Below are 27,778 nucleotides of genomic sequence, written 5' to 3' on the forward strand. Positions count from 1 at the left end.
GGACACCCACTTTCCCCCATGCTTTACATACTGGGGCTTGAACCTATTGCCATCTACTTCAGGAAACAATTCTTCGATGCAGGTATACGACTGGACGGGGTAGATCACATAATCTCCCTGTACGCAGATGATGTCCTCCTCTATGTAAGAGACCCGCACCAGAACGTGCCGACTATGCTGGAGGTCCTCTGCAATTTTGCCAAAGTTTCGGGAATACGATTCAGTAGACACAAATCCTGTCTCTTCCCATTAGCTGGCCTCAAAGACAAACACACTGATGACCTACCTTCATTGGATGTGCAATGGCAACTGATCTCATTTCGCTACCTCAGAGTCAACATACTACACACACCCGAGCTCATGCACGAAAATAACACCTTGGCGGCGCTGCGCCCTCTACGCAAATCGATAGGGTTCTGGTCACGACTCCCCTTGTCCATGATGGGAAGAGCGTCCATCATTGAAATGATTGTTCTTCCCAGGTTCCTCTACGGATTCCAAAATGTGTATTACTACATCAAAGCCCCCTTCTTTCGCTTACTCAAGACGATACTCAAGGACTTCCTATGGGGTAAAGGCAGACACAAGATGGCGCTAACCACATAAACTCTCCCGCACAGACAGGGCGGCATTCAACTTCCTGACCTGGAGAAATATTATCTAGAAGCCCAGCTCAGCTTTATAGCCAAATGGTTGGCTGATGACGTCACTTCGGAAACCGCACTACTGCAGCATCCAATCGCTCCAATCCGGCTGAAGGAACTCATTTGGGCACCCCGACACCTCCCAAGCGAAACACCCTTACTGGCTACCCTAGGAAGACACTTCTCCACCTGAAGCATGCATATACTCCGGACAAGGGTGTTCCTGCATGTCACCGACACTTTACAATATCTTTACGAAACCACTCTTTGATGTGCTTGATTATCTGGGTGTCTCCTACACCAATTATGCGGACGACACCCAGATACTCATTCCCATCTCAGGTGATTATCTGGCAGACACCAAGGCCCTCAATGACGTCTACCTGGTTATCCAAGCTTGGATGGCCCAGCACCAGCTATGTCTGAACGACGATAAGACGGAGCTCCTTATCTTGGGTACCTCACAACGCCTGAGCAAACTCGAGCCGTCTTATCAGTCGTTCACCATAGACGGCAATACCATACGTGTCTCGAAAGACACCAAAACTTTAGGCTTTTACCTAGACTCGACCCTATTCCTATCGAGACAAACAAATGCAGTTAGGTCTACCTCCGCCTACACGTGCAAACTTATTTCTGCCTGCAGACCATTTCTTACTACCCCCAACAGTGTCACACTAGCCAGAACACTTATCATGGCAAAAATGGATTACTGCAGTGCTCTTTACTTGGGCACCAGCCAAGAGAACCTTTCCAAACTACCCAGAACAATGCCATTCGAGCGGCCCTGAACATCCCTCGCAACCATCACATCTCAGTCGCCAGTACCAGCCTAAAGTGGCTACCGGTGAAGCAGAGAATTTCCCTAAAAACGCTTGCCCTCACGCACAAATGCTTAGCCAACAAGGCCCCGATCTATCTATGTAGTCGGCTTTCGCGCCACTCTACTACCCGACCTCTAAGAACTGCTCAGACTCACTGCCTAACCATCCCCAGGTTTGAGCTTCAGAAAGCGGGAGGCACCAGCTTCCCTGTCCTAGCCTCTAAACTCTGGAACACCCTCCCTGCTACTATCAGAGCCAAAGATTCCTTCAACACCTTCAAGACTAAAACCAAATCCTGGCTCTTTGACCAGCATTAAGACATGCCCGACACCTCTGTCTTATTTTCCCTGGCCTGCCCCCCTTGACTCCATTTCTGGCCTGCTAATTCTGCTAACGATTTTGCTCACACTAGGATACCTCCTCAGTTAATCCTAGTGCATTGTAAACTATGTAATATATGTAATTAATATGATTGTTATTTACTGGTATTGTTTAAATTTTTGTGATGTAACATGTAACCTCCTTGCCTGTATGTTTGTCCTTGCAATTGTTGTACAAATTGCGCCCTGATGCCCCCGGGCCTGATGGTCTGCGCGTTATAAATAAACAAATACATTACGCTCCTCTCGGACCTGTGCCAGAACAGCGTCGACCTAGCAACCATCAGGTACTGGGAGAGAAAGAGAGTGTACACATGGGGTGACTTGTACAACGAGGGCTCCTTCCGTGACTTCTCCTCACTGCAATCCGAGGAAGACATACCCAGCGGCCAGTTCCTGTGGTATCAAAAGATTTGAAAGCTAGCGCGAGCCAAGTGGGACACATGGCCTGAGGAACCTGAGCCCAACCCCTTCGTAACACTAATGTATAATCTGGGAGATGTCTGGAGACTGGTGTCCCAAATATACAGCCACCTAATAGACAAGCCTAAGCCCCATAGCCCTGACCTAAAACTCAAATGGGACAGGGACCTGGGGCGAGAAATGACTGACTGGGAATGAGAGAGAGCTCTGGCATTCCCTAAGGAGGTATCCAGGAACTCCAGATTCAGATTGATCCAACTGAACGTACTATACCGCTCCTATCTAACACCACATAGAATAGAGAAGTTCAACAAGCAACCCCATCACAACTGCCCATAGTGCAAGAGGGACAAAGCTGACCTTCTACACATGTTTTGGGAATGCACCAAGACCCAGGAGCTCTGGGCCGAGGTAGAGCAAACTTGCAGGAGGGCAGGCATGACCAGGTACGAATGGACCCCCAGCGAGTGCCTTCTGGGGACTTACCCCAGATTAGCCAAAATCAAACACACTGTAAAGCTCATGGACATGGCATGTATCCTATCCCACTAACCGAGTGGGACGGGTATGCCCAGACGTGGCTCCCGTGCCTGCTGGGCCTAGAGACCCAAGCTACTCCTCACTGATGAGGCCCAACAAGGCCAAAACATGTTTGGGGATGCTTGTGGTCTCGTGCAGAAGGGATGTGACCTAGCAGTTTGGGCTGGACTGCCCCTTTTGGGGTGGGACCAAGCCTGATTTCATTTTGGTCTTTCCCCTTCTGTAATGGCTTGGCAGGTGAAGAACGATGGTCTGGAGGGTTGCCCAGAGCAATGCCAGTGGTTAAGATTCATTCTAAACCTTCCAGCTATCACCTCTTTGTTTTTGCATCTTAACCAAGAGGACCATCGCAATGGTATGGAAGCGGCCGGGTGGCCCACGATTCCAAGCGTGGCATAGTAAACTGGAACGATGGGTCGGGGCGGAAACCTCAGCTTGGGAGGACAGCGTCGCTAAATCCCCAGAGGATGCAAGTCAGGCACTGAACGCTTGGAAGGCCCTGACATGGGCAATGTTCCACCCTTCCAACAACAAAAAGCCCCCCTTGAACGATTTACCCCCACGTTATCTGAACTGACCACCACAAAGTCACTTAAACAGACAATCGCCAGAAACTGGACTGATCCTTCATTTTTATGCTCCTTCCTCCGCCTCCTCCCCCCCCCCGGGCCTCGCCTCCCCACCCCACCCCCTGCTAACTCTCCCAAACTGAACTATCCACAAACCACAAGGAGACATTTACTGTTACTGTTAAACGTTTTATGTTAATGTTCTTTATTGTTTAATTAATCAGCTGGCTTCATATTGATGTGCCCATATTATGCTGCAGTTGGCAACTACTGTCACACTGCTGTTCTACCTATAACAAATGCCAATAAAGAAATTTAAACATAAAAAATAAAAACTAAACTAACAATTTTCTCTCTAATGAAAGGCACACATCTCACCCTAAACAATACATCTGAGGGCATCTTCTGAAAGAGCAACATGAGCACCTGTGCAGGTACTATATAGGGATAGTATGACTGGATCGATTCAGTCAACACCTTTGTTTTTACTTTGGAAGTAAACCTCTTGTTATACTCTGGCCAAACACTGGATGGTGGAATATGCACAGCATACAATTCTGAAAAGATACACGTTTCATGCTCCAGGCAGACAGTTATTACATGTAATACACAACCACCCACAGTATGTAACATTTTATAAGGTGCTGCATGCTAGATTCCTTATACTTCTCAGCACAGCCCATTTTTCGGCCTATAAAAGGATGTCCGCTGTTCTGGGATTCAAATCCCGTTCATGCTGGCTAAACACAGGTATTCGGGAGCTGTTTCTATAGACCATGTGCCTGCAACCTTTGGCTCTCTAGATGTGTTGGACTACAACTACCATTAGCCCTAGCCAGTAGGCAATTGTGAGGGATCATGGAAGTCCTAGTCCAAAATATCTGGAGAGCCACAGGTTGTAGACCCCTGCTATAGACCCTTGGTGATTGATGTAAAACTATCTAACCTAACTGCAAGACAGGGTTTCCAAACAACATCAAGGCTAAACTCTCTAAAGGGCAGCTGTTAAGGCGTTTTTTTTGTGCAAACTTTGGATGGCTGTTCAACCACTAACCTGAAGGTAGATCAAATACACGCCTCCCAAAAGGGAAGCCAAACCTCTCTTGGTAGGTAAAATAACAGAGCAGTCGGCTTAACACAAGGGTGGGAAAGTAGGCTGAAACAATTGTACAATGGTTTCATACAATTATCTGTAGAAAATACACCACACTAGTAAACTCAAAATATACACCTTTTGTTAATTTACACACATATATATATTCAATGAAAAAAAATTAAGATGCACTTAAATTGCGCACATTTAACGCAACAAAACCCTTAAAATGCAGCGGGTGTGGCTAAAACATGACCAGTTTAACTTTACTTTAATACTTAAATAGCGCCACACGCCCATAGGCTCAGGGGGCACCTAGAACAGATTCAGGACAAACAGTCAGCAAAAAGAGTATGCAAGATCCGGAAGGGGGTACCAAGAGACAAAATATGAGTGAAATACTCCTCTATTGAAGAGCTGTCTTAGTCACACGTTTAAATTGATTCAGGCAAGGAATGACCCTCAATGTAGCTGAAAGCTCATTCCACGCATGGGGAGCCCAGATATCAAAACGGACTCCCCCACACATTTCAAGTTTAAACTGCGGCTAGAAGAGACAATTGTTGTCATTAGAGCAGAGTACTCGCCTGCATTGTGCCACCTTCAGACGATCTGCCAAATATTGAGGCGTATTGTCAGGCATTTATAGGTCAGAGTGTGAGTTTTGTGTTGAATTCTGTTCTTCACAGGCAGCCAATGAAGGGCATGCCTAGCTGTGGTGAAGTGATCCTGTTTAACAAGTCAGAACACAGCCCGCATGGCCCCATTCTGAATGATCTGGAGTTTATTCAGATTAGAAGTAGTACCCACCAGCAGGCTATTGCAGTAGTCCATCCTGGAGATAGTCAGAGCTGGGGTGATAATGTCTCTTATACTCAACATCAGGACGATTCTGTCTCAACAGATTGGTAGTATAAGCACAGGAAGGATGTAGGTGGGCTGTGTGCTTATTAAATGACAGATGGAAGTCACAAAATACCCCAGAGTTTTAACATGGGGGGCACTGAAATAGGACAACCGGCTATGATAAATTAATTGCAATGGCCGTGTAATTTCCTAAGCCTGGGACCAGACCCCACAATCAGAGGTTTGGTCCTGTTGTCGTTCAGTGCAAGGTCAATGCCATCCAAGACTGGATTGTGGAATGCATTGCATTGATGTCCATGGAGTCCTAGCATGATCAACCGATAGTTCTAATAAAATCTGCGTGTCATCCATGTAGTTCGAATAGTTGACCCTCAGACTGCCCAGAAGATCAAACAAAAGCCATGTGTACATATTAAAGAGGGGAGGTGACGTTGGTGGGGTGGGGGGCACAGGAATTGGGTTATGGGGCGACGTGACCAGCTTTCTGTTTGCAAAATATCATCCAAATCTGTTGTACAAGTCCAAAGTTATTAGCAATTCAATGTTTGTGTTTCCTATTGAACTTGATACTCAACTATAGTGTGGCGACTGCCGCACTGAAATATTAATTGAATAAGTATTTCAGGCAGACCTAACACTTCATAATAATATGCAGTGCCTGTATAAAACAGTAAATTGACATACAATATGCAACCCACTTCTTTACTATATTGTAGGTCCACTATCTAGTGATAGGCACATTAAATTAACAAGGGCTACAGACAGTTACATTTGTCAAAAAGGATCCTTCTGTCAACGCTGTCGCATTATTTCTAGACCACTCGAACATAGTATTTGTAAAATTCAAATGCATACATCACAGTCAAAGATGGGCTTAGATGGCGGGAAAACATTTCTAAAACAAAGCCAGATGCTAACAAAGCCAGATGCTACCAAAATACAAGACGTTTAGGCTGGGATCATCAAGGTATTACCCATCAGAAATAAATTGATAAAATGTCACCAGAATTAGTTACAATGTAATTAGGCAATTTCTTTAACAGACGTGGAATACATACATTTAAAAATACATTAAAAATCACTGGTGCAGGTCTATCACCTTTACAGAACTTGGGGCTGCTCACCCGGATGTGCGGCTTACATTTCTGGAATTTTCAACCCTAATGGCGGGCGAAAGAACGTCTTGGGAGGGTTTCCCGGACAGGCCACGCACGCACGGGGTAAATGAGGTAATGGTGTGGATGGCGGAGGGCGGTAGAAATGTCTCTATATTTATGCACCGGATAGAGTGGAACTGGATATTAAGGTGATGGGCCTGAGGGCAAAATGGGAGAGGGATGAAGGGGGACAATTCTCGGATGGTGAATGGAACAGGGTTCTCGTACATGCGAAGCAGGTTTCAAGCAATGAACGCTTTCAGTGGATTCAGCATAAAATTGTGAGGCAGGTTTATGTGACTCCGGTAAAGGTGAGTAAAATGCTACCTAGCGCGGATCCCGCCTGTTGGAGATGCTGAGGAGCGAGGGAAACGTTTATGCACATGTGCAGGGAATGTGATCGAGGAAAGGGTTTCTGGGAAGGGGTTTGTATATAGTTGTCTGATATAGTTGATGCTCAGATCCAAATCACAGTGCAGCACTGTTTATTGGGGCTAGGTCCCATTCGGAAGGGAAGGCGAGTCAGGGCTATTTTCAGAGTGATATCGTTGGGTCTTATTTTGGCAAGGAGGGTGGTCGCCATTGGCCTGGAAGGCATGTGCAGGACTCAGGATGGGTGAATGGCACACGGAGATACGCAAATAGGTGCGGGCTGAAATGTATGTTGTTTCAAGGATACATATAATGGGATGAAGAGGCCCGCTACACAGTGTGGCATGAGGTTTGGGACAAGCTTGAAGGGCAATCCAATCTACATCCACCATGGAAAGGGTGGGCGCTGCTCTAGGAAGGGGGTGAAATGTAGGGGGGAATGTGTAGAAATGGGGAGCTCGGGTTAATGGTAGTAGAATCACAATCTCCTCTATGTAATTGTAATCTTCACTTGTAAACAGATTGAAAAAAAATAAAATCACTGATGTAGGCTAAAATGCCATTCTTTCCTCCCCTGGATTCCTCATCTATGATCTCTGTCTCAGCATTGCTGTTCTCTGGAAACTTGTTTGCCACACAGGATATGACTTCAGGCCAGTATGTGTAGCTGTGCAGCGCCCTGTGACCTCAGTTCCTTTTTTCGTGCACTCTGTTCACTGATTGAAACACGCACGTCAAACTTGTCTACTTTTAAAAAATGTGCCTTGCCCACTGATTTCAAGCTGTGTGCAGATTGTGGCTAGCAAATGTTTGTCTCGGATCCACACCAGATTTGTTTATATTGCTTGGGCATGGAGCATTACACACAGGATTGCGGGTCATGCCAGTCCATGCACCAGAGGACCCTCTGGGAGAGGGTATCAAAGATCTTCACTTTTGTCCACAAGGCTCTGTGATCTCGGTCGAGGTCAGATGAGTTGGCTCAGCTCAAGGACAAAAAGAAGCAATATCGGAGGAGGTCCCGCTCTCCGAGTGATTCCTCGCACTGACATTCATCATCTTCGAAGAAAGAGCCACTGCTGCAGGGAGTCCCCTGAATAGCCGGCGCAAGTACCTTTTCCTACCCAGTCCTCCATGCCGGAAAAATGGGAGAACTTCCGCCTGAAGATATGAACATGTTCGTCAAGGTGCAGGCACCTCGGCGCCTGTGGCGCAGGTGAATGTGTCGTTGGCTCCCGCTAGGGCACCACGGGGCCCCACCGCATCTGCTGCGACTGACGGGGTACCCTATTGGTACCACTCCCGTACGCCTAAGGGCTCAGGCCTGGACCACACTGAGACAGGTCTTTCAGCACCAACATGCCCCGACTTGGAGAGCAGTGGCCTCTGTACCGATGTCTCTGCAGGAATACGTTCCACTTGCTAGGGATGCCGCCATTTGAAGGATGTATGGCATCTATGACTAGAAGGGCAACCTGGACACTTTTGGGCTTGAATCTATGGGTTGTAGGGATTAGGGATTTCCCGGAAGAATTCTACTGGGAAGGTGAGGACATGCTGGGCTTGGCAGAGCACCTGCAGGGTGCCAGAGGCCTCCACATTGCCTCTTAGATGTACTTTTTGCCAGCTCCCACCCCAGGAAAGGCTAACACAGATTACCATTGCTTTATGGCTAAGCAGTACTCTGGGGCGATCTGCTCCATCCAGGTCCAAGCTTCAGAACGAGCTTTGTGATGTTCTCGACGATGCCCCAAAAAAGACACTCTCTTACCCTTCAATTTGGCAGTTGTGGCCCCCATATTAGAGGTTTGGGAGAAACCTGCCTCTGTTCCGGCAATGGACAGAGATCTGGCGAGGAAACGGTCCTGTTCTGTTGGATTCAGCTTTTCTTTCCTCCCATGCTTCACATGAGAGCTTGGTGGTTCAGGATGCGACGGCTATCCTGAAGACTTCTACCTTCCTGTCCCTTGCACTGGACAGGAAAAGTAAGAGGTTGGATGGATGAGGCAAGAAGGTGCTTGCCTCTAGCAGTCTTGCACGGCAGGCCTTTGGATGGCAGTGGCCAATGCGGCTGAGTGCGTCCCGGAGGGAGAGATGAGGGACACGTCTTCTTGTCGTCGGTCTCTGACGGCAAGAAGGAGACGGGTTAGACACTGCAGTCTGGACTCGGCACAGCAGACTGTGTGGGAAGGGCCATGGCCACTAGCACAGTGGTCGGGTAAAATTTGTGGCTCAGAATGTCTGAGTTTGCGGCTGACGTCCAGACACGTCTGTTGTATGTGCAGTTCGATGGCCTTTTATATAGCTAAGGCTGACAATGCCCTTCAAATGTTTGAGTCTTCCGAGGTGACTGCAAAGTCTTTGGGGCTAGCAGTACAACAGCGGTCGTCTCTGGGCAGTGGTTTTTTCCCCTTTTGTACCTTTGCTCTGAGGGGCTGTGGAATGTCTGCCCCAGGAAGGGGTCAAGCCAAGCCCTTCCCGAGAGGCAGAGGAAGGAGTGCCCAGCGATGGGGTGTTGCAGCGTCAGCTGTTTCTGCTGCATCACATGGCTTCAAACTTCAGTGACTGCCTGTGTCATTTGTCACTGGTTGGGCGAGAGGGAAGACTTTCCTTGTTCAGCCCAGAATGTTCGACAACCACATCCGACGCGTGAGCCCTATAGGTCATTCAGCAAAGCCTTCCATTCCTTCAGCGACCACGCCCTCAGGCCACACCTTTGTCTCCGGAGCCCATTCTACTGGCGAAGGTCTGTCCGCTTGTGTTGAAAAGTGCGACTGAGCTTGTTCTGTGCTCAGAACGAGGGAAGGAGTGCAACTCCACCTATTTTCTTGTGCTGAAGAAAGACCGAGGCTTGCGCCACATCCTGGATCTGCGGCTGCTGAACTTGGCCCTACACGCAAACAAGTTCAAGATGTTTATTCTAGCCCAGATTCTACAAGCCCTCGATCTGCAGGACTGGTTGGTTTCTCTGGAGCTTCAGAATGCCTACTTTCATGTGTCGATTCATCAAAAGCACAGGAAGTACCGGAGGTTCATATTGGGTCAATAACAATAGCAGTTCACGGTCCTGCCCTTCAGGATTTCTTCACCTCCCAGGGTTTTCACCAAGCTGCTGGCATTGTGGTGGCAGCTTGCTTCAGGGGGAGGGCATTCATGTCTTTGCCTACCTGGATGACTGGCTCGTCCAAGCTCACTTACCAGATCTAACGTCTGAGCACCTTCTCCGCACATGCACCTGTTGCACAACCTGGGCTTTTCTCTGAACTTCAAAAAGTCGCCCACTCGCCATCCTAGTCCCTCTGATTTATCGGTGCGGTCTTGGAGACTCACCTGGGCAGCGCATTCTCACCCTAGGATCGAGTGGCGAACATCTTTCAGATGGTCGGTGTCCTCTAATCCCAGAGACAAGCCCCGGCCTTCCTGCTCCTTCTGGGCCTCTTGCAGCCTAGTGGTGCCGGCAGCGGGGCTGCACATGAGATTGCTTCAGTGGCTTCTCTGTTGCCAATGGTCGCATTTTCAGGGCCCCATTTCGGACCCTGTGCAAGTGTTGGATCAGGTGGCTCAGGATCTTGCGTGGTGGGCCGTACAAGACAACTTGCTAAAAGGCGCATTATGCCAACCTTGGCACCAGGTGAAGATGTTCACGGACACATCTGACTGGTTGAGGTGCTCACCTGTCAGACTGTGCAGTGAGAAGACTGTGGTCTCCCACTGAGTCTTGGGAACACATCACCTTGCTGGAGTGGAGGGTGACCAGGCTGGCCCTGGTCGCTTTCCTCCCCTCTGTGAAATGCAAGAATGTGATGATCCTGACAGACAACACAGTGGCCATGCACTACCTCAACAAACTAAGTGGTGTGGGGTCCTTGTCTCTGTGCAGAGAAGCAATGCGACTGTGTTTCTGGGCCCTGGGGAACGGTGTCTCTCTGACAGATACACAACTGGCTGGACAAGAGAATTTTACTGCTGATGCCGTGAACAGGCATACTTCGGCCTCCAATGAGTGTGAGCTCTGTCAGTCAGGTGGTCCTGGAGGAGATCTCCTGTTGGGGAACTCCCCAAGTGAACCTCTTTGCTTCCAGTGTCAACAGGAAGTGTGAGTTGTTCGGCTCCAGGTGATTTCTTCATTGTGGGTCTCTGGGGGGCTCACTCACGCTCAAGTGGACTTTTGACCTCCTTTGTATTCCTGCTTATCCTTGTCATTCCACTGGCATTTAGGAGATTGTGCCTGTTCGGAACCACGATAATCCCGATAGCCTCGGACTGGGCATGGAGAAATGATATGCAGAGTTGCTGGACATGTCCATCTGCCCTCCCTGGCGCCTTCCCAGGAGAGTGGACTTGCTCTCCCATTCGCAGGGGCGGATCTTCCACCCGAACCTCAGCAGCCTGTATCTTTATGCTTGGATACTGAGAAGCTTAGATAGGAGTAGGACTTGATGTGCTCCTTTCAGCTCGGAGGCTTGCTACGAAATCTATGCTTCCAGTTGGCGTAAATGTTCGATTTGGTGCCGAGAGAGGGACCTGGATCCTTGATCCTGCCCTTTGTTGGATTTATTTGCTGTCTTTAGCCCAGGCAAATTGGCACTGTAAAGGGTTATCTCTCCACTATTTTGGTATTCAGGGGGGTCCCCGGAACAGGGCTCATTTTCACAGTCCCCACTGTTAAGCACTTCTTGCGGGGGTTGGGGTAACCAGTTTCCTCCCTGCCAGTTTGTGGTTCCAGCATTGGATTTGAATTTAGTTTTAACGCTTGTTATGGGCGCTGCGTTTGAGCCCCTTCATTCCTGGTCTATTAGATTGCTCACCCTTAATGTGATTTTCCTGGTTGACATCACTTCCACAAGACATGTGAGTGAGCTCCAGGCATTTTCTGTTTTATCTCCCTATTTGTTTTTTTTTTTCTTCAAAGAGAAGGAGACATTGAGAGTGAGACCCTCCTTTCTGCCAAAGGTGGGCGCGAATTGCCACCTCTGTCAGAAGATCCATCTTCCTGTATTTTTTCTTCTTCCACCTCACCCTTCCAAAGCGGAGGAACGATTCCATCGGCTGGACCCGTTACAGGCCCTAAAGTTCTACGTCTCTAGTTCTAGAGAGGCTAGGCAAAATGGTCAGCTTTTCATTGGTTACGCTGGTGCTTGTGCTGGCAGGGCTGTGACCAAACAAATCCTGTCCAGGTGGATCATTCTCTGCATCCCCGAATGCTACGATCGGGCTGGTAAGCATGTGCCAGAGGGTGTCGGAGCTCATTCTACCAGGGGAGTGGCTGCCACCTCTGCGCTGCAGAGGTGAGTCTGATTACTGGATTTTTGCAAGATGGAAAAGTGGCTATCCTTTACACACGTTTTGTAAGCATTTCTGCTTGTATTCCCTTGCGGGCTAGGAGGCCCATTTCGATAGGGCAGTCCTCCAGAATGTTCTGGTTTAGGTGATAGTCTTGCTTCCTCCCTCCTCCAGGTTTACATACTGCTTTGGAAGTCTATCATAGATGAGGAATCCGTGGGAGGAAAGAATCCATTTGAAGAACAAATTACTCGCCTCTCTGTAATGTTCTTTCTGATGGATGTTCCTCCCAAGGATTCCTCATCACCCTTGCTACTTGCCCCTCTTTGTGGTAAAGCTAGTACACCATTGTTGGATCTGAGGTCACGGGGAGCTGTGTCGCTATATATACTGGCCCTGAGGCGATAACCGGCACGAGGCATGTAGAGGTGTCGGACAGAGCTGATGTGGAACCACGCTGCTCGCCCTGGCGGTGGAAATGTTTCTGGAGAACAGCAGCACTGTTATAGGGATATCCTAGATGAGGAATCCATGGGAGGAACATCCATCAGAAGGAACATTACAGAGTGGTAAGTAATTTGTTCATCTTTGGCCTAAAGCTCACTGGACCCAAAGTGTAAACAGGAAAAATGTCTTGGGTCACGTAAGTACCCCCAAAGTTTGCAGTGTTTTCAGGCGAGGTGAATAAAATGTTCACCATAGAAGTCTAAGGGATAAAGTTAAAAGGTATTCCGCTTGTATGGGAAAAAAGGCAGGCATGTTCCACTTCTAACCCACGGGTACAGATATGGCAGCAAACAACCTGAGGGGGGACCAGAGGAGACTACAATAAATAGTTCCAGAGGCAGGTTCGAGAACCTGAAGCAGATGCAGCACAGCAGGAAGTGCCCCAAACAAAAATAAAGGGGAAATTCGGTTGAGACACGCCTCCAACTGCTCTCGACCACGGAGACCCCGGAGGATAGGTTTGGTGAATAACTCACCAGCCCAGGAAGCAGAGTTAGTTTGTCACAGTGTTGGATCCCGAAAAGATGGTTCAAGGATGGCTGAACAAACCAGTGAGTTAACATTTCTTCTCCATATGCGGTTTACATGATCCGAGCAGCCAGGGACTTGAACCCCAGACCAATGACGACCCATAAGACAGAAAAGAACAATCTCCCTCCCTAGAAGTGGGATACTCAAGCCAGAAGCAAAAACACTGGTGAGGAATACTCCAAAAAGGCAGGGCAAACACGCAAAGTGGATTCTGGCTGCTCCAGGAAGAAAGGAGGGCAGTCCAGCCACAGACAACTATCCCACAACAAAGACTATGGTCGGGGAGACCCAGAACAATTCTGAAGAGCAGACAGTTTGGGGTGTGAGTCCCATCACTTTTTCAGGTGACGACAGCAACATACACAAAGGTTGAACTTGGCGGTTAATTGGGACGCTAGTGGTAAAACAGCCTGTAGACTATCCCAGCGCAGAATGCCTGGCCCAGCACACAGCCAGAACAAGAACAGGGGAGGCTCAGGAAGTTCAACTAGCAGCTAAAACCCGAACCTGAGATCAGCCCAGGATACAGGGTTCAGCTACTATGGCCAAATCTCATCCTAAAAATGGAACAAGGACAGGAGATGTAAGTAAACCGTCTTTTGAAAATTAAAGCACAATTGTGTGTAGGAACACGGTCTCTCCTAACTGTCCTCACACACCCAGGGGCTGGTTTAGCCAGCTCACCAATTACACTAGTGGGCTAAAAACAAAGGTTTAGATGGCCAGCCAAGCTTGGTGGTCCCTCAATCCGCCGCTCAACCTAGATCACCCCCACAGGATGTAATATGACCTACTGAGGGCAAGGAACTGGCATACACCGGTTCAAACCACTAAGAGCCTACGTGCACACGACGGCCATTTCAGGCCTAGCAGGAGGATAGCTCAGGGGCAATGTGCTCGCCTTAGAAACAAGACGACACGGAGCACTGCTGGTTTGATCCCAGGGTCCGCGCTTAGAAACCTATGGCTATTAAGCGCGTTATAACTAACCTATTATATCATATCTATCGTATGCTTCTCCATAACAATGGAAGCACCAAAAACAAAATGGCCGAAAGTAGTACTTAATACATTGTTGCACCTATGGCTGATGATTTTCCCAGAATGAGCTATTAACTAATACATATAAGGCCTATCTTTCTCTATTGCTATGTGGTGTTCCCAACCTATGTAAATAACTAAGGTGCTTGTCAGTCGTCTGGAAGAGTCCGCTCTCCCAAGAAAATAATCTTAACTGACCCTACCACTATTCAAAACCAGCTACGGTCAGGAGAATAACTCCCTTCTCCTGATAATGCAGTGGTCTACTTGTATTTTTAGACTTTATCTTCTTAATATCCAATTTTTAGTCACTGGTCACCTTTTGTGTCAAATCTTGTAACTCCTTCATAATGTCTTTGTGTTTTCCTTTATCCTAAGGGAGTGGAGTGCTCTCCCAGTGTCTTTTCCTGCACTTTACTTTGGCTTTTGATCCAGGCTGTTTGGTCCTGTATGTCCTGTGGGATATATTTTCTTAGTTGGATATCTTTTCTGGGTGATTAATGTTCTCTCTTCCTTTTTTATTCCTTTGCTTTATCCGGGGTATCTTTTATCTTTATGGTTTCTCTTTTTTTCCATAGTATTCTCTCTCTAATCTACTCTATTCTGTGCTTTTCGAACACAAAGGGATGCTCGCCTCTTCCCAGGGTGTTAGCCAATTTTCAATAACCTCTTGCTCAAGGTTTCTCCTACTCTTCTTTCCTCGTTTGTGACAGCTAAAATTCCTGAACCTGATATATAGCCTTTCATCCCTTCCACTGGGGTAGGTTCCTTTCACTTCGTAGTGTCCCGCTCCAATATATATATATTCCTCTTGGTAGCTGTTGAACGACTGAATATTCTCCCCTTTGGCCACAGCAATTTTATCCACGATTTAAGTCTTTATCAGGTTTACTTATCCTCTTTTCCTTAGCGTTACAGTTCGGGTTTGTTAACTTTGTATTTTTGGCTCTATCATTTTCACTGGGATGAGTTTCTCAGATTTAAATAACGAGTCCTACTTGGCATTGGATGCCATGTTACTTTTATTTTATTTGGTTTCTTTTCTGTTTCTCTGTTCTTGTGGTGTTGATTGTTCTTGTTCAAAGTACACTTGAAGTTGGGGTGCCAATTGAACACCTGTATGGTAATAATGGCAATTTGTTAATTATAATAAAAAAGGTTTTTGAAAAAAAAAAAAGGATTCCCACTTGGGCTCCCATTCTCCCCATTAACTTTACTATCAAAGGGGAACGACTCCAGGGCCTTGTGTCGCTCTGGACCTTCTCTCTCTTTCTAAATGTCTTTCGGCGTGCTCTCGCCAGCGTCTGAGTTTAGCTCCTCTCTCTTCCAGCGTTCCGGTGACCCTTATGGTGGCTGACATTCTCGTTCAGAGCAGTTCTGAACTTCGAAGTTTCTGTGGCTCCTCTCAGCTCTGCCTATTTCCTGTGTTATGCTGTCGGAGGGCCTCCGCTACTCCGTGCCCTCTATATGTGTTAGGGCTGATTTTCTATACTCTGGCCTGGTGGACAGATGTATAGAAGGCCAACCTATAATATGACAAGGACAACTCTGGGAGATGTAGCCAAACCAGTTCAAGATAGCAAGGTGAGTGGAATAGGCTAACTCTCAAGAGGTGGTGAGCTTGCAAGGGGTCCACAATGAGTACACACAGTGAAATAGTCAAAGGGACACACTTGGACAAATGGGTATAAACATACGTCTTTACTTATGGCCAAATTACTACTAACCGGTAATATTATCACTCAATACTAAAAATTAGATACATATATACAATTACTGGAGTAGGGCACAATACATATCAAACCCCTCAAAAGAAAGGTACAGATTCGTTTTTGCACTACTAGTCCACAGAGATTCAATCCTAACTTCAGAAGTCCATCCCTAAAATGTATGGGGCCTTGTGCCCAAACGTTCAGCAAAGTTCCACACAGCTTTGTGAAGCTGGAAAAATGAACGTAGGGTCTCTGGGGTCCAGTGAATATTTCCAAGTGTCAGGGGATGAGTTAAACTAGCGAACAAACGTGTTCCTAACTTTCGGAGTGCTTGTGTGAACAAGCAACGGCAAAGCAAAAGCAGTCTAAACGTTATTCAAACTTTTTAAATGGGACTTGGGGGAGCAGGTAAGTATCGCTATAATCCCCATACTCCGATTCTTCACAGGTCGATTGAAGCAGGTCCAAGGTGGCTTTTCGCGCCGTCCGCATCGGCCCTTGATCCCCAGGGGTTGCAGGTTCGAGCAGCTCTGTGGTCGGTGGCTGATGCTGGTGCAAGGTCTCCCAGTTGAAGAATACAGCAACACTCGATTCAGGGCCCTTCTCAGTACAGGAATGGAAACAGGTAAGCAATTTCAGACGACGGCCGCAGATGCAAGGCGACGCAAAGGGATTCACTTGCTGCTGTCACTTTCCCTCCTATCTCGGGTCCTCTTGATGCTAGGTCCATGAAATTTCACAGAGGTAGGTCTTGTTGCGCAAGCTGAGGATCCAAGCCTCCAGTCGGAAAGGCAGTGCCTGCAGAACGGTAGCCCAAACTCAGAGCTGGTCGGCCACAGTGCCCTCCTGTAGGACTCCGAGTTGATGTCGAGAATGGATGTTCCTCCACTTCAAGGGTCGCAGCTCCTTTGCAGGACTACTGGAGATCTTCCACAAGACAGAGATCTACCAGGGCAGCTGCAGAATTTGGTCACCAAGCCTTCTTCCACGGTCCTCTTGCAAGTCTTGTAGCTGAACAGGAGTTTTGTCTCATTACGTTTCTTCCAGGATATTTCTGGAGTGGGTGCAGGGGCCCTCTTCTTATCCTAAATGCTAGGTAAGAGCAGCACCCCCACTAGCCAATGACCGATCTGCCCCACACACGCACACCACAGACCAGTTATTAGTCCCAGCCCACTTCCTGTCAGCAAACAAAAAAAAGCCCTCCAGTAGCCTGCCAAAGGCCTCTGCTTTCCCGGGCACTGGAAGTCTTTTGGTCCTCACAGGCCAGGAAGGCGGCTAAAAGACAAGATGGCCAAAGACAAAGCGAAAAATCTTGTAGCATGGCCATATTTGTCCACTAGCCACTGTTAGTAGCTAAACATAACGAAATGCACCAAAACATTGTAAAAAGTTACTGCTGCTACCAGCTTGTCCATTTAGCCTACCTAGAGTAAGCAAAAATCCTCTTAGTGTTAATCTAAGGCAAAACAAAGTGTACCCCATTGTACTGCATTGTAAAATGCATTGTACAGTGATAAAATGTTACCACAAGTGATAACCAGTTACTAACCGTAGTAACAAAGTAACTAGACTAAGGGAAACAATGTTCCCCAGTACTGACAGCCTGAAGAACATGTCAGTTTCCCCTTAACAGATTAGCAAAGCCAGTGTAGTGAAGCTTAAGGCTTCAATGCACTGTAGAAAGAACAGGTCGGATACAAAAATAAAAGCAAAAATAAAGTTTGGGCGTCCATAGAAATGGAAGGAAAGGTGCAGCAAAGAGGAATCTTCCCAAACAATATTCAACCCCCTCATCACAGTTGATTGGAAGTTTGTTCTTAAAGAGACAGATTTTGTTCCTTGATGATCATGGCGTACGTTAACCTTGCCTTCAGCCCAATTTCTTGAATTGTTGCTGTTTTGCCTCTGTCCCATGAATGCCCTCATGGGGAACGTCTTAGGGAATTCCTGACAGGAACAGGAGTCCTTGTCACCTAAGGAGAGTATCGCCAGTGAGGGCCCACTCGCCCAGACGCCAAGGGAGTGTCTTGTGGAGTGGGCTCACCTCCCTACCCTCGAAGGGGGAGTCTCCCCCTTTGGGAGAAGTGACGAATTCCCTTGATTCATCACACTATCACAAGGTTATATTGGACTACCAATGCTGTAAATTGGCTTGCACCCTTGGTGAACCTAACAATAAATCACAGCTGTTACCAGCCTACACCATAGAGCTCAAATGGTGTACTTAAGAAGTACACCTGGCAGGATAGCTCAGGGGCAACATGCCCGCTTTGGAAGCAAGACGACACGGAGCAATACAGGTTCGATCCCTGGGTTTGCGCTTAGAAACCTCTGGGTATTAAGTGTGTTATAAATAACCTATCATATATCACCTTAGGCCACAGGGAGAGACTTATGGGCAGCCCAAGACTATATAATACAAAGTGAAAAAAGGTTGTCAGGCAGTTCAATAGATGTCCCTCTAACCACCTAAAATAGCTCAGTGATTCAAAAGGGAAAAAGCAAAATGTTAGAGATACTAAAGAATACTTATGTCTGAACAGTAGCCAGGCTTCATTCAAAGGCTTCATTCAAGGTAGCAGGTAGGCTGGAAGTCAGGTACAATTGGTCCCAATAGTTACTACGGGAGAATATTCCACACTGGTATAGTGAAAGTTGGATTTGGAATAGTGGAAGTCAGTGGTAAATTGTCATGGGGGGGGCGGCACCTGCAACACCCACTGAGGGGACCCCTGATGGGAAATTAGGTGAATAGCCCAGGAGCCAGTACCATCGCCAGATTCGAAGGACTTGGCTGAGGGACAGCAGAATTAACCCAGTGACTACAAAGCTTCTTTCAAATGGATTCCCTACTCCCATGGATTCCTCATCTATGATAATCTTATCCATAGCGCAGCTGTTCTTGGAAATGCTTCCATCGCTAGGGGTGTAGCGCAGTGCAGCGTCCGCTCCGTCCAATGCTTCTACACGCCCCACACCAGACATGAAGTTGGAGCCAGTATATATTTAGGTGCCATGACCTTGGTTACTTTTTTCGCACATTCTGTTCTCTTCAGGAACATACTGTCAGAATCTTCAAATTAATTGTCGCCATGCCCAGCCCTGCGAAGGCCTTAGGGTTCAAACTGTGTGCGTACTGCAGCTGGCAGATGTCTGGTTCGGATCTGCACCAGATTTGTCTATACTGCTTGTGGGTCCTATCAGTCCATGCTCCCAAAGGCCGTCCAGGAACAAACATACACAACGATTTACCATCATCTACAAGAGACTAAGGGTGATGTTGCACTGTCTCATTCAAAGTCAATCAGAGCGTCGGTCCAAGGAGAGTTACCCTTCACGTAAGGAAAAGGAGAAGAGGAAGTACTCCTGCTCTCCAAGTGGGTCCTCACACCGGCATTCTTCCTCCTCTTCGAAGAAGAGCCACCAATCCAGAGGTTCGCTGGATAAGGTACCTTTTCCTACCCAATCACCCAACCCAAAGGAATGGGAACAATTTTGCTTGAAGATGCTAGATCTCTTTCCCAAAGCACTGCCTCCCTTCAGGTACGGTAGGAATAATGCATACAGGCTCTAGGGAAATGCACTATTAATAAAGCAATCTTCTAAGGTAAACCATAAGCAGGATGAATATCCAGAATGAAGCAACGCAAGTGGGGCTTTATTCCTCTGTCGGGCACCTTTTGTTCTCTCTGTAACCTGGAAAATTGTTATCCCTATGCTCACACCAGTCTGTCTCTCCTAAAGACTCCAGAATCTAGTAAATGAAAATTAGCCAAACAAATATTCAAACCTCAGCTTAATGATTCCTAAGCCTCCTGGCGACCCTTCAAAATGTTGTATTCTTTAGAAATCTGCCAAATTCTATTAACAATATCGCTTTGCGTGGCTCCGCTCCTTCTTCAGTTACAGTCTGGATGTTGCTTCAGGCCACTGTGCTTTCACTGTCCAGGCAGGACCTAACCTAGTCTGTTCTTCAGTTCACCCTACTGGGCTCTCTCCCCCTAACATGAAGCTACAGGGCACGAATCACTGCAGGGCAGGCTTCGTAACTTTATTGCCCTTTTTATGATTCGGTTGCAACCAGCCCCTATTTAGGCTTGGGTCAGTATGTTTCCTTAGGCTCCTTCCTTGAGCCACATTTGGTTCTGAATATCCTGCTTGGAGTTTGGGTCAGAACTGATCTTTTTCTGGCATCTTACTGCGCCTTCCATCAAGGCTTGGGTACAGGTTTCCCCAACTGGTCCATATCAAACCTTGAGATTCAGGTTTGGTATGCGGCCACTCCTGGTCCTTGGAGTTCAGATTTTGTCGAGATTCCCCCTTACACAGGTTCTTCAGGATTTGTAAGCAGTCCCTCGTGAACCTTGGGCCTTGAAGATCTAGCAGTCTTTCCCCAGACTTTGTGGCTTCATAATTCTTGGTTTTAGAATTCACCCTCCTATTTGAAATGGGTATTTCTCACCCCCTTCACTCTGGATGCTTTACAGACAGTCTGTATTGTAATAGCCTGCCCTCCATGGGCATCTTCTCTTCTCCCAACAGCCTTGGGGCTGGAGGTTCTAATTGTCAGGCCTTCTAGGTCCCATAAGGAGTGTGAATGCCTTATTAAAGATTCTGGCCAACTGGTTCTTCCAAGGTCTGCAGGAATTTGCAGCTGTTTGGGATTTTATATCCCACGGTTGGTAGACTTCTCCCTGACCCTGTTCCTTCTAGACTGCTCTCTTGGGATTCTCCCTCGTCTTCCAGGAAGCATGATTGTGCACATCTCCTTCTGCAGTACTGTTCTTTCTTCACTTCTGTCTTCTGGCAGTTCTTTGTATCCTCCTTGGGTTGGGGCTCTGACCCCTCTCCGGATAGGCTCTGCCTCATTCGATTTTTATTTCTTCCTTGTGGTTAGTTATACCCCAACTGAAAACGAGAAGTTAAAGATGCGCACGGCCTTCGGCACCATCTTTGTATCTCCTTGGGTGGGTTATCTAGTTATGCCCGCCCTTTCTTTGCTGAGAAGCTGGCATTGCACTGGAACAAATGAAGCACATTGACCATTCATTGATCTCTCTTCAGGTAATGTCTGTGTTATTATGTTTCTTTAGCTCCACAACATCTGTGGTTTTGCGAGTTTCGCCCTTTGCCCTCATTTCAATTAAGGGTGTACTTTGCAAGGCATCTTGGCTTATGTAGTACCGTGGCAACTCCTTCCACCAACGGAACTCCAAGAAAAGGGAGTAGCGGGCCAATGTGAACCTACCTGTTTAATCTCTGCCTTCCTAGGGACCATTCCGAAAAACTGTGCAACTGCTGCAAACTGTTTCAGCCCAAGACGCTAAAGGACCGGAAGACTAAACGCTGGGCCCACATCGCCATGCAGGCCAAGGCCGCCATGGATGCTGAGGGAGCCTCCAGCGATGGCAGCATCGGCGTCCTAAGTGACGCTGAGGGTGATCGGGATTTGACAGATTCCTGCATGCAAAACAGGCTGGCCGGCGGTTCTGCTACGGAGACAACACTTGGTGGTTTAAGCACCCACACAGCACGCCACACTAAACACACCCCATGGCTGACAGTCGACCGCATCGTCGACTGATGAGCCACACAGTGTCGAAGGGAAGGTCCGAAAAATCCCTGTCCTCTGGGCCATCGCGTTCGCCACATTAAAGGCTCCTAAAACAGACACCTAAGCCTGTTTCCTACAACACAAGCAAATCAGACAAGTCCTCTGGTACCGATGACCGTGCGTCGAAAGATGCGCCAACGACCCTTGCTAATAATTCAAAATTGAGAGAACTCATTAAAAAACACGTCAGACACTCTCCTCAAATCCAAAACGTTGAAAAACTCCAAATCTTCGACACCCTTTTCTTCAAAATCACAGGTTACAAAGGATAAGGAGCACTCTGCCCCTAGTGACACCCTCTAGGGGGCAATGCACCACAAACAGCCTCCTGCACCAGAGCCTTTCCCAACCCCTCCTCCCACAGTGTTACCAAGCTCCTCTCAATGGACCCCGGTTATGAGGAGAATGTCTAGCTTTAACTTTTTTGATCAACACCCTGATTGCCCTACAGGGGCCCCCTCAAGGCAAAGCAGCTAATAAGCAGCCCGACGCCAAAGACCCCGCCTAGATGCAACACAACTTAGTACTTCTACCTATCAAGACGTGTCTGACGACCTATACTATTATGACACTACAGGTTCGCAGGACCCTGGCTCAATAGCAGACCAAGGGGACATGGAGGATACAGACCAATATCATAATGATGATGATGTATACATCATTCAATCTCCAGACCATGTTGACAAAGCTGTGGCTGATTCCCCTGTGGATAACCAGCTGCAGGATAATGATCTTCTTTTAAAAGCTGCAGAATAATTTAAAATCGATATCCAGGAGGCACAAGTCGACAAAGACTTTGTAGAGGATGGCCTCTGGGATAAGAGATCTGCATCTCAGTTCATTCCACTTCTCCAATCTATCGAAAGGCGCATTCAGCCGTCTTTACTTACCGCCAACCTGACAAGGGCAGTCAACTCATGCATTGAGAAAATGTTTAGACCAGCTCAGTCAGACCCATTGTACATCAGGGGGCAGCTAAAGCCTGACTCTTGTTGTGACCACCAGAAGGAAAAGAGCGGGCACACCTTTAGCCTCTGCCGAAGGCCTCCCCCCCCCCCTTGACAAGGAGAGCAAAAAGATTTACACATTGGGCAGAAAAGTAGCTTCCTCGGCTGCTTACCAAGTAAGGATAGCCAACAACAAGACGCTCCTGGTGAGTTATAATTGCCACAAGTGGGACAAGGTCTCCTAATTAGGGAAAGTGGTCGAGTCACAGTACTCAAGGCCCTACAAGCCTTTCAGGTGCATCTAACAGGTCATCCAGTGCAAGTCCTCACAGATAGCACCACTGCCATGTTTTACTTAAACAAGCAGGGAGGCACACACTCTCCAATTCTGTTGAGGTTGCCCAAAAATTGTGGAAGTGGGCACTCATGCGGAATATATTCCTAGTATCTCAACACGTTCCAGGGAAACTCAATTCTCTAGCAGAATCTCTAAGCAGAAATCCCCTACCCGGAGAACACGAGTGGCAACTCAACAGAGGAATTTTAGACAATATCTTTTCCCTCTGGGGCTATCCTCCTTTAGACTTGTTTGCCACAAACCAAAATGCACAATGCCCAGACTTTGCATCCAGGTTTCCCTAACCCAGATCCATGGGTAACGCCCTATGGATGAGCTGGCCAGGGAAATCTGCTTGCGCTTTTCCACCAACACCGCTCCTCAACAGAATAGTGCACAAAATGCACCGGGAACAAGCAACTCTAATCATGGTTGCTCCAATGTGAGCGAGACAACCTTGGTTTCCGCATCTGCTCAAACTGGCAATGTGCAACCCAATCAAACTCCCATGCCCCTTCAACATGCTCACCCAACACGGGGGGGTCAACGTTAGACCCACATCCTGAGTCTATGAACTTGGCAGCTTGGCTCCTGAAGTCATAGAGCTTGGCCATTTAAAACTACCTCAAAGGTGTATGTAAATCCTCAAGGAGGCACGTAAACCTAACACCAGACACTGTTACTTTAACAAATGGAAAAGATTTGTAATATGGTGCAAGTCAAAAGATGTAAACCCTATTGAATGTACTCCATCACACATTCTTCACTGCATGCTCCACTTACTAGGCTCGGCCTAGTATTCAACTCCATCAAGGTTCACCTAGCTGCTCTATCCGCGTACACCACTTTACAAAACATGTTGTCCTGGTGGAAAGTCCCTGTTAAGGCTTTCATGGAGGGAGTAAATAGACGTGACCTCCCCCCATTTCCAAACCATCTCCAGGGTGGGACCTCAATGTAGTACGCTCATAGGTCCTCCCTTTGAGCAAACGCACAAATCCAGCCTTAAATACCTAACATCCAAAACAGCTTTTCTGGTGGCCATCACCTCCACAAGAAGAGTCGGTGAGCTACAAGCTTTGTCAGTGCAAGACCCTTTCTTTGTTTTCCACAAAGACAAGTTGGTACTAAGAACACACCCTAGGTTTCCACCCAAGTTCATATCCAAGTTCCATGCTAACCAATCCATTGAACTATCCGGTTTCTTTCAAAATCCTTCAAACTCTGCTGAGAAGAAACTCCATACATTAGATATAAGGAGGGCAGTTCTTTACAATGTAAACACAAAACCGATAAGAAAACAAACCAACAGTTTGTCATCATAGTACCTGGCAGGAAAGGTGAGCACGTTTTAAAAAACGTCATCCCCAAATGGATAGTGAAATGCATACAGCTCTGCTACTCCCTATCAAACAAAACTCTGACTTTCACACCAAGAGCTCATTCCACCAGGGGTACAGGAACTACTTAGGCATTTATTGCAAACGTCCCTCTGGACGCTATTTGCAAAGCAGCTACATGGAGTTCTATACATACTTTTACTCAACATTACTGCATTGACACACATTCTAAAGCAGATTCACAGGTGGGACAAGCGTTGCTAAAACATATATTTGCCGCTGTACCTTCTCACAACCCACCACCTTCTCCAGACACTGCTTGCTAGTCTATGCATAGCATTTGATCTAAGCAGATCCACAAGCCTCAGAAGGGAAACATTACTCACCGTAATTGTATTTACGATGCTTGTATCTGCTTAGATTCACCTGCGCCCACCCTTCCTCCCATGTGGAGTAGTAGATGCATAGATACTGGCTTTATCTACCCTTATCTGCTTTCATCTGTACTCACGCTACACTTCTGCCATCTCACGTCAGAAACAAAACAATCTGAGGGATCTCGGCATGTAAAGGACCATGGGTACAGGAGACGTAACACGAGGGATAGTATTACTGGTACACCCTGTCAACGTCCCTTTTCGAGTTTCGAAAATAAAATATGTAATACTCTGGCTACCACTAGATGTCGCATATGCATAGCATGTGAATCTAAGCAGAAACAAGGATCAGAAATGCAATTACAGTGAGTAATGTAACCCATATGTAGATCATCAGATGCAAGTTGGGCACAAAGTTCGACAAATGTTCTCTTTATATTTGCTATAAATCCATCCTTAAGTTTCTAACAAATTCGACCGAGGAGGGGGTGCCCCGTTAGAAAAAAGAATCTACATCTCCTATGGTGCATTGCAGCAACTGAGGCTTTTCAAAATGTCAGTCTTGTTTTTTCATTGATGTGAGCCATTTTCATAGTTTCACAATTCTGTAATTTAGCAGTAAACTTGTAAGCGCAAAAAAGGGAGGGTCTGAAAAAACTTTTCAAGATGTATGCTAAAACAAGTGAATCATTATGCAAAACATTGTAACTGCATGACGGGCTCGACCAACATTAGTTCTTAAGTGCATTTGTTACCCCTGTATGCAATTGCATTTACAAAACCGAAATTGCCTTCATTCTTGACATTCCAATTTTTACAGACCTGCATATCCCATCTCCAAATTATGCTTTTCAGGCAGCTTTTGCAATGCATTCCTATGGAATCTGCAAGCTTTTATCAGGTGATTAAAAACGGGTGGATTCCATAGAAATCCATAGGTTTAACTCCTGCATGAAAACACACATATATTGAGTTTGGTCTTTTGTAGTAATTGGTTACCATGGACAGTGGCACATGGTCTTTTTGCTTAATTTTTGTAATGTGGACAGTAAACCCTAACCTATGGCACCACCCTCGTAGTGGATACTACAGTCAATGGCATTTGTACCCAGTTATGAAAACAAAAATGTTTACCCACTCGCAAAGCCTATGCTAAACTAAGTGAACTTCTCCCTGTTTTACATTCATGGACCTACATTTAATTCCCTGCACTCTGCCTCCCCCCACTGACTCCATTGTTCTGCTTCCACCCTGGACCTCTTCCTTAAACAAAATGCCACACCCTCTCCTTGGTTTCTTGGCTACATTTTCTTCTTCTGTTTAGGTGAAGGTAGAACTTCCATTTATTGCTCTGCAGTTTGTACTTTGAAATGAGTTTGGCGCTGAGGGTTGATGTGGCGAGAGGCATATCTCTACATGGTGCCACAGATCACATGCATGTATATATGCTATACCAAGTTCCTTATTTATACATATTAATAGGCTTTTATACCTCACACAATCCACCATAGTAGTTTCAGAGCATACAGCCTTGTCCATGGTATTCACTTTTTCGCCCCTCCCGCAGCTACACAACTAGTGTATTCATAGCACCATTAATTATAATAGTCTATATAGGTTTTACACCACACCCAGCACAGCGCTAGTAGAAATGCAAGCCAGTTCCTCCACCAAGAACTGGTTTAGTGTGGACAGAAGCCTTGCAGGATTACCTTACACACTGTGAACAGACTAAATGCAGGATTTACAGCACTCCTACGTCTTCCACTGTGTACCCAGTCCTTTTCTCACCCTAGCCATCCCAGCTCCTCTGCTGCCCCCTGTCCCCACCCTAAATGTTAATCTTATGGCTGTGCCTTTATGTAGAGCGCTTTATGATCCTCCCCAACCTCAGCAAAAAAGACTCCCAGTTCATGTATTTCTTGCAGACACAGAACTAGTACAGCTTGAGCAGAGTAATGTATACTTCTCATCTGAGTAGAAGAATGAATCCACCTGCACAATGTTTGACTTCAACATGCAATCCAGTTCTTCCTGCCTTTTGATTTAATAACTTTAATGATTTTTTTCTAACCTTCTCTTTCAGATCTATGAGAATGCCATGATTACGGCAGGGCTGAATGAAGACCCTCGCCCGATGGTGAGCCGCCTGAATGAACTTCTCACAAAAGCATTAGAGAAGCATTGAGTTTGACTGAGGACCCTCTTTTTAAAGCCTGCTCCAAATGGATCACCCTGGCGGACCACTAAGGCTGCCTTTGAACTGTACAAATGTGCAGCTCTGGTGCCTGCATCTGGAATGTATGCCTCTGGATGACCAGGTCATTGCTCATGGGACTGGCCAGTGGAATATCTGCCAATAGTCTGATATTTGCTTCTCAACTGTAAAGTTTGGAACACCTTGCCATCCACCCTTGACGAAAAAAGAACTTTTAAATTGCTGCCTGCACATGATCAAACCATGAGTGGTTGTTACCAAGCAGACCCATTCCTTATGTAGAAATGTTCTTCTTTATTTGGGATTAGAATAGTAGTACTGATAAAATGGGAGATGTACGCCAAGCATTTATTTACAAGTTCATTGGATGCTAATTATGTGACTTATATTAGGTTATGGAACTCTATTGTCTCTGAAAGGTCAACAAAGTGAATGAATCAAATTATCTGTGTAAATAGTTCAGTAAATAAAAACTACCAATAGTCTCTTGAAAGGATGTTCTTTTTATTGCACTAAATTATGGCCGCTGGCAGGTTAGACCTTTGTCATTGTGAAAGTTTGCAAAGAAATATATGTTGGCCGAATAAAAATATTGTGTCAAGATTGGTTATTTCTTTTTTTTTAATTTTTTTTTAAATTCTGGCTAGAGAGGTTGTTGGCTCACAGCCACATCTCTTTGATACATATAAAAGAAAGGGCCCTGGTGTCAGTCATCTCATTGACCTATTGCATGGGCAAGCATGCATTCCAAATACTTTTGCTTTGGCATATTTTAAATGCTAGAACTGCAACTCATTATCTAAAGATATCTCTTCAGTCTCTGTAAATAACAATACAAATTTACATTCATAGTCCTTTCCATAATCTACCTTTGTCACAAGATAAAAAAAAGGACTTTACTCAAGAAATCATATTCTAGCCAGTACAGTTTTTATGTCCTGTCCCCACATTCTTGCCACATTGTCTTCGTCCAGCCTATCATGTAGATGTTCATATCTC

General features: G+C 46.5%; 1 protein-coding gene across 2 annotated transcripts in view; it reads left to right on the top strand.

Annotated features, from left to right (window-relative positions):
* TRAP1 (TNF receptor associated protein 1) overlaps positions 1-27,380 on the top strand; it is a 666,365-nt gene extending 638,985 nt beyond the window's left edge. The window contains exon 18 of one of the 2 annotated variants that reach the window (XM_069646853.1): positions 26,648-27,380. In XM_069646853.1, coding sequence (XP_069502954.1) covers positions 26,648-26,749 — 102 coding nt within the window. In that variant the 3' untranslated portion in view covers positions 26,750-27,380. The remainder of the gene's footprint in view (positions 1-26,647) is intronic. The other variant, XM_069646854.1, reaches the window with a different exon arrangement.
* Positions 27,381-27,778: the final 398 nt, after the last annotated feature.

This window comes from Ambystoma mexicanum, chromosome 2q (genome assembly GCF_040938575.1).
Source record: "Ambystoma mexicanum isolate Mex_15411 chromosome 2q, UKY_AmexF1_1, whole genome shotgun sequence".
Lineage (NCBI taxonomy): Eukaryota > Metazoa > Chordata > Amphibia > Caudata > Ambystomatidae > Ambystoma > Ambystoma mexicanum.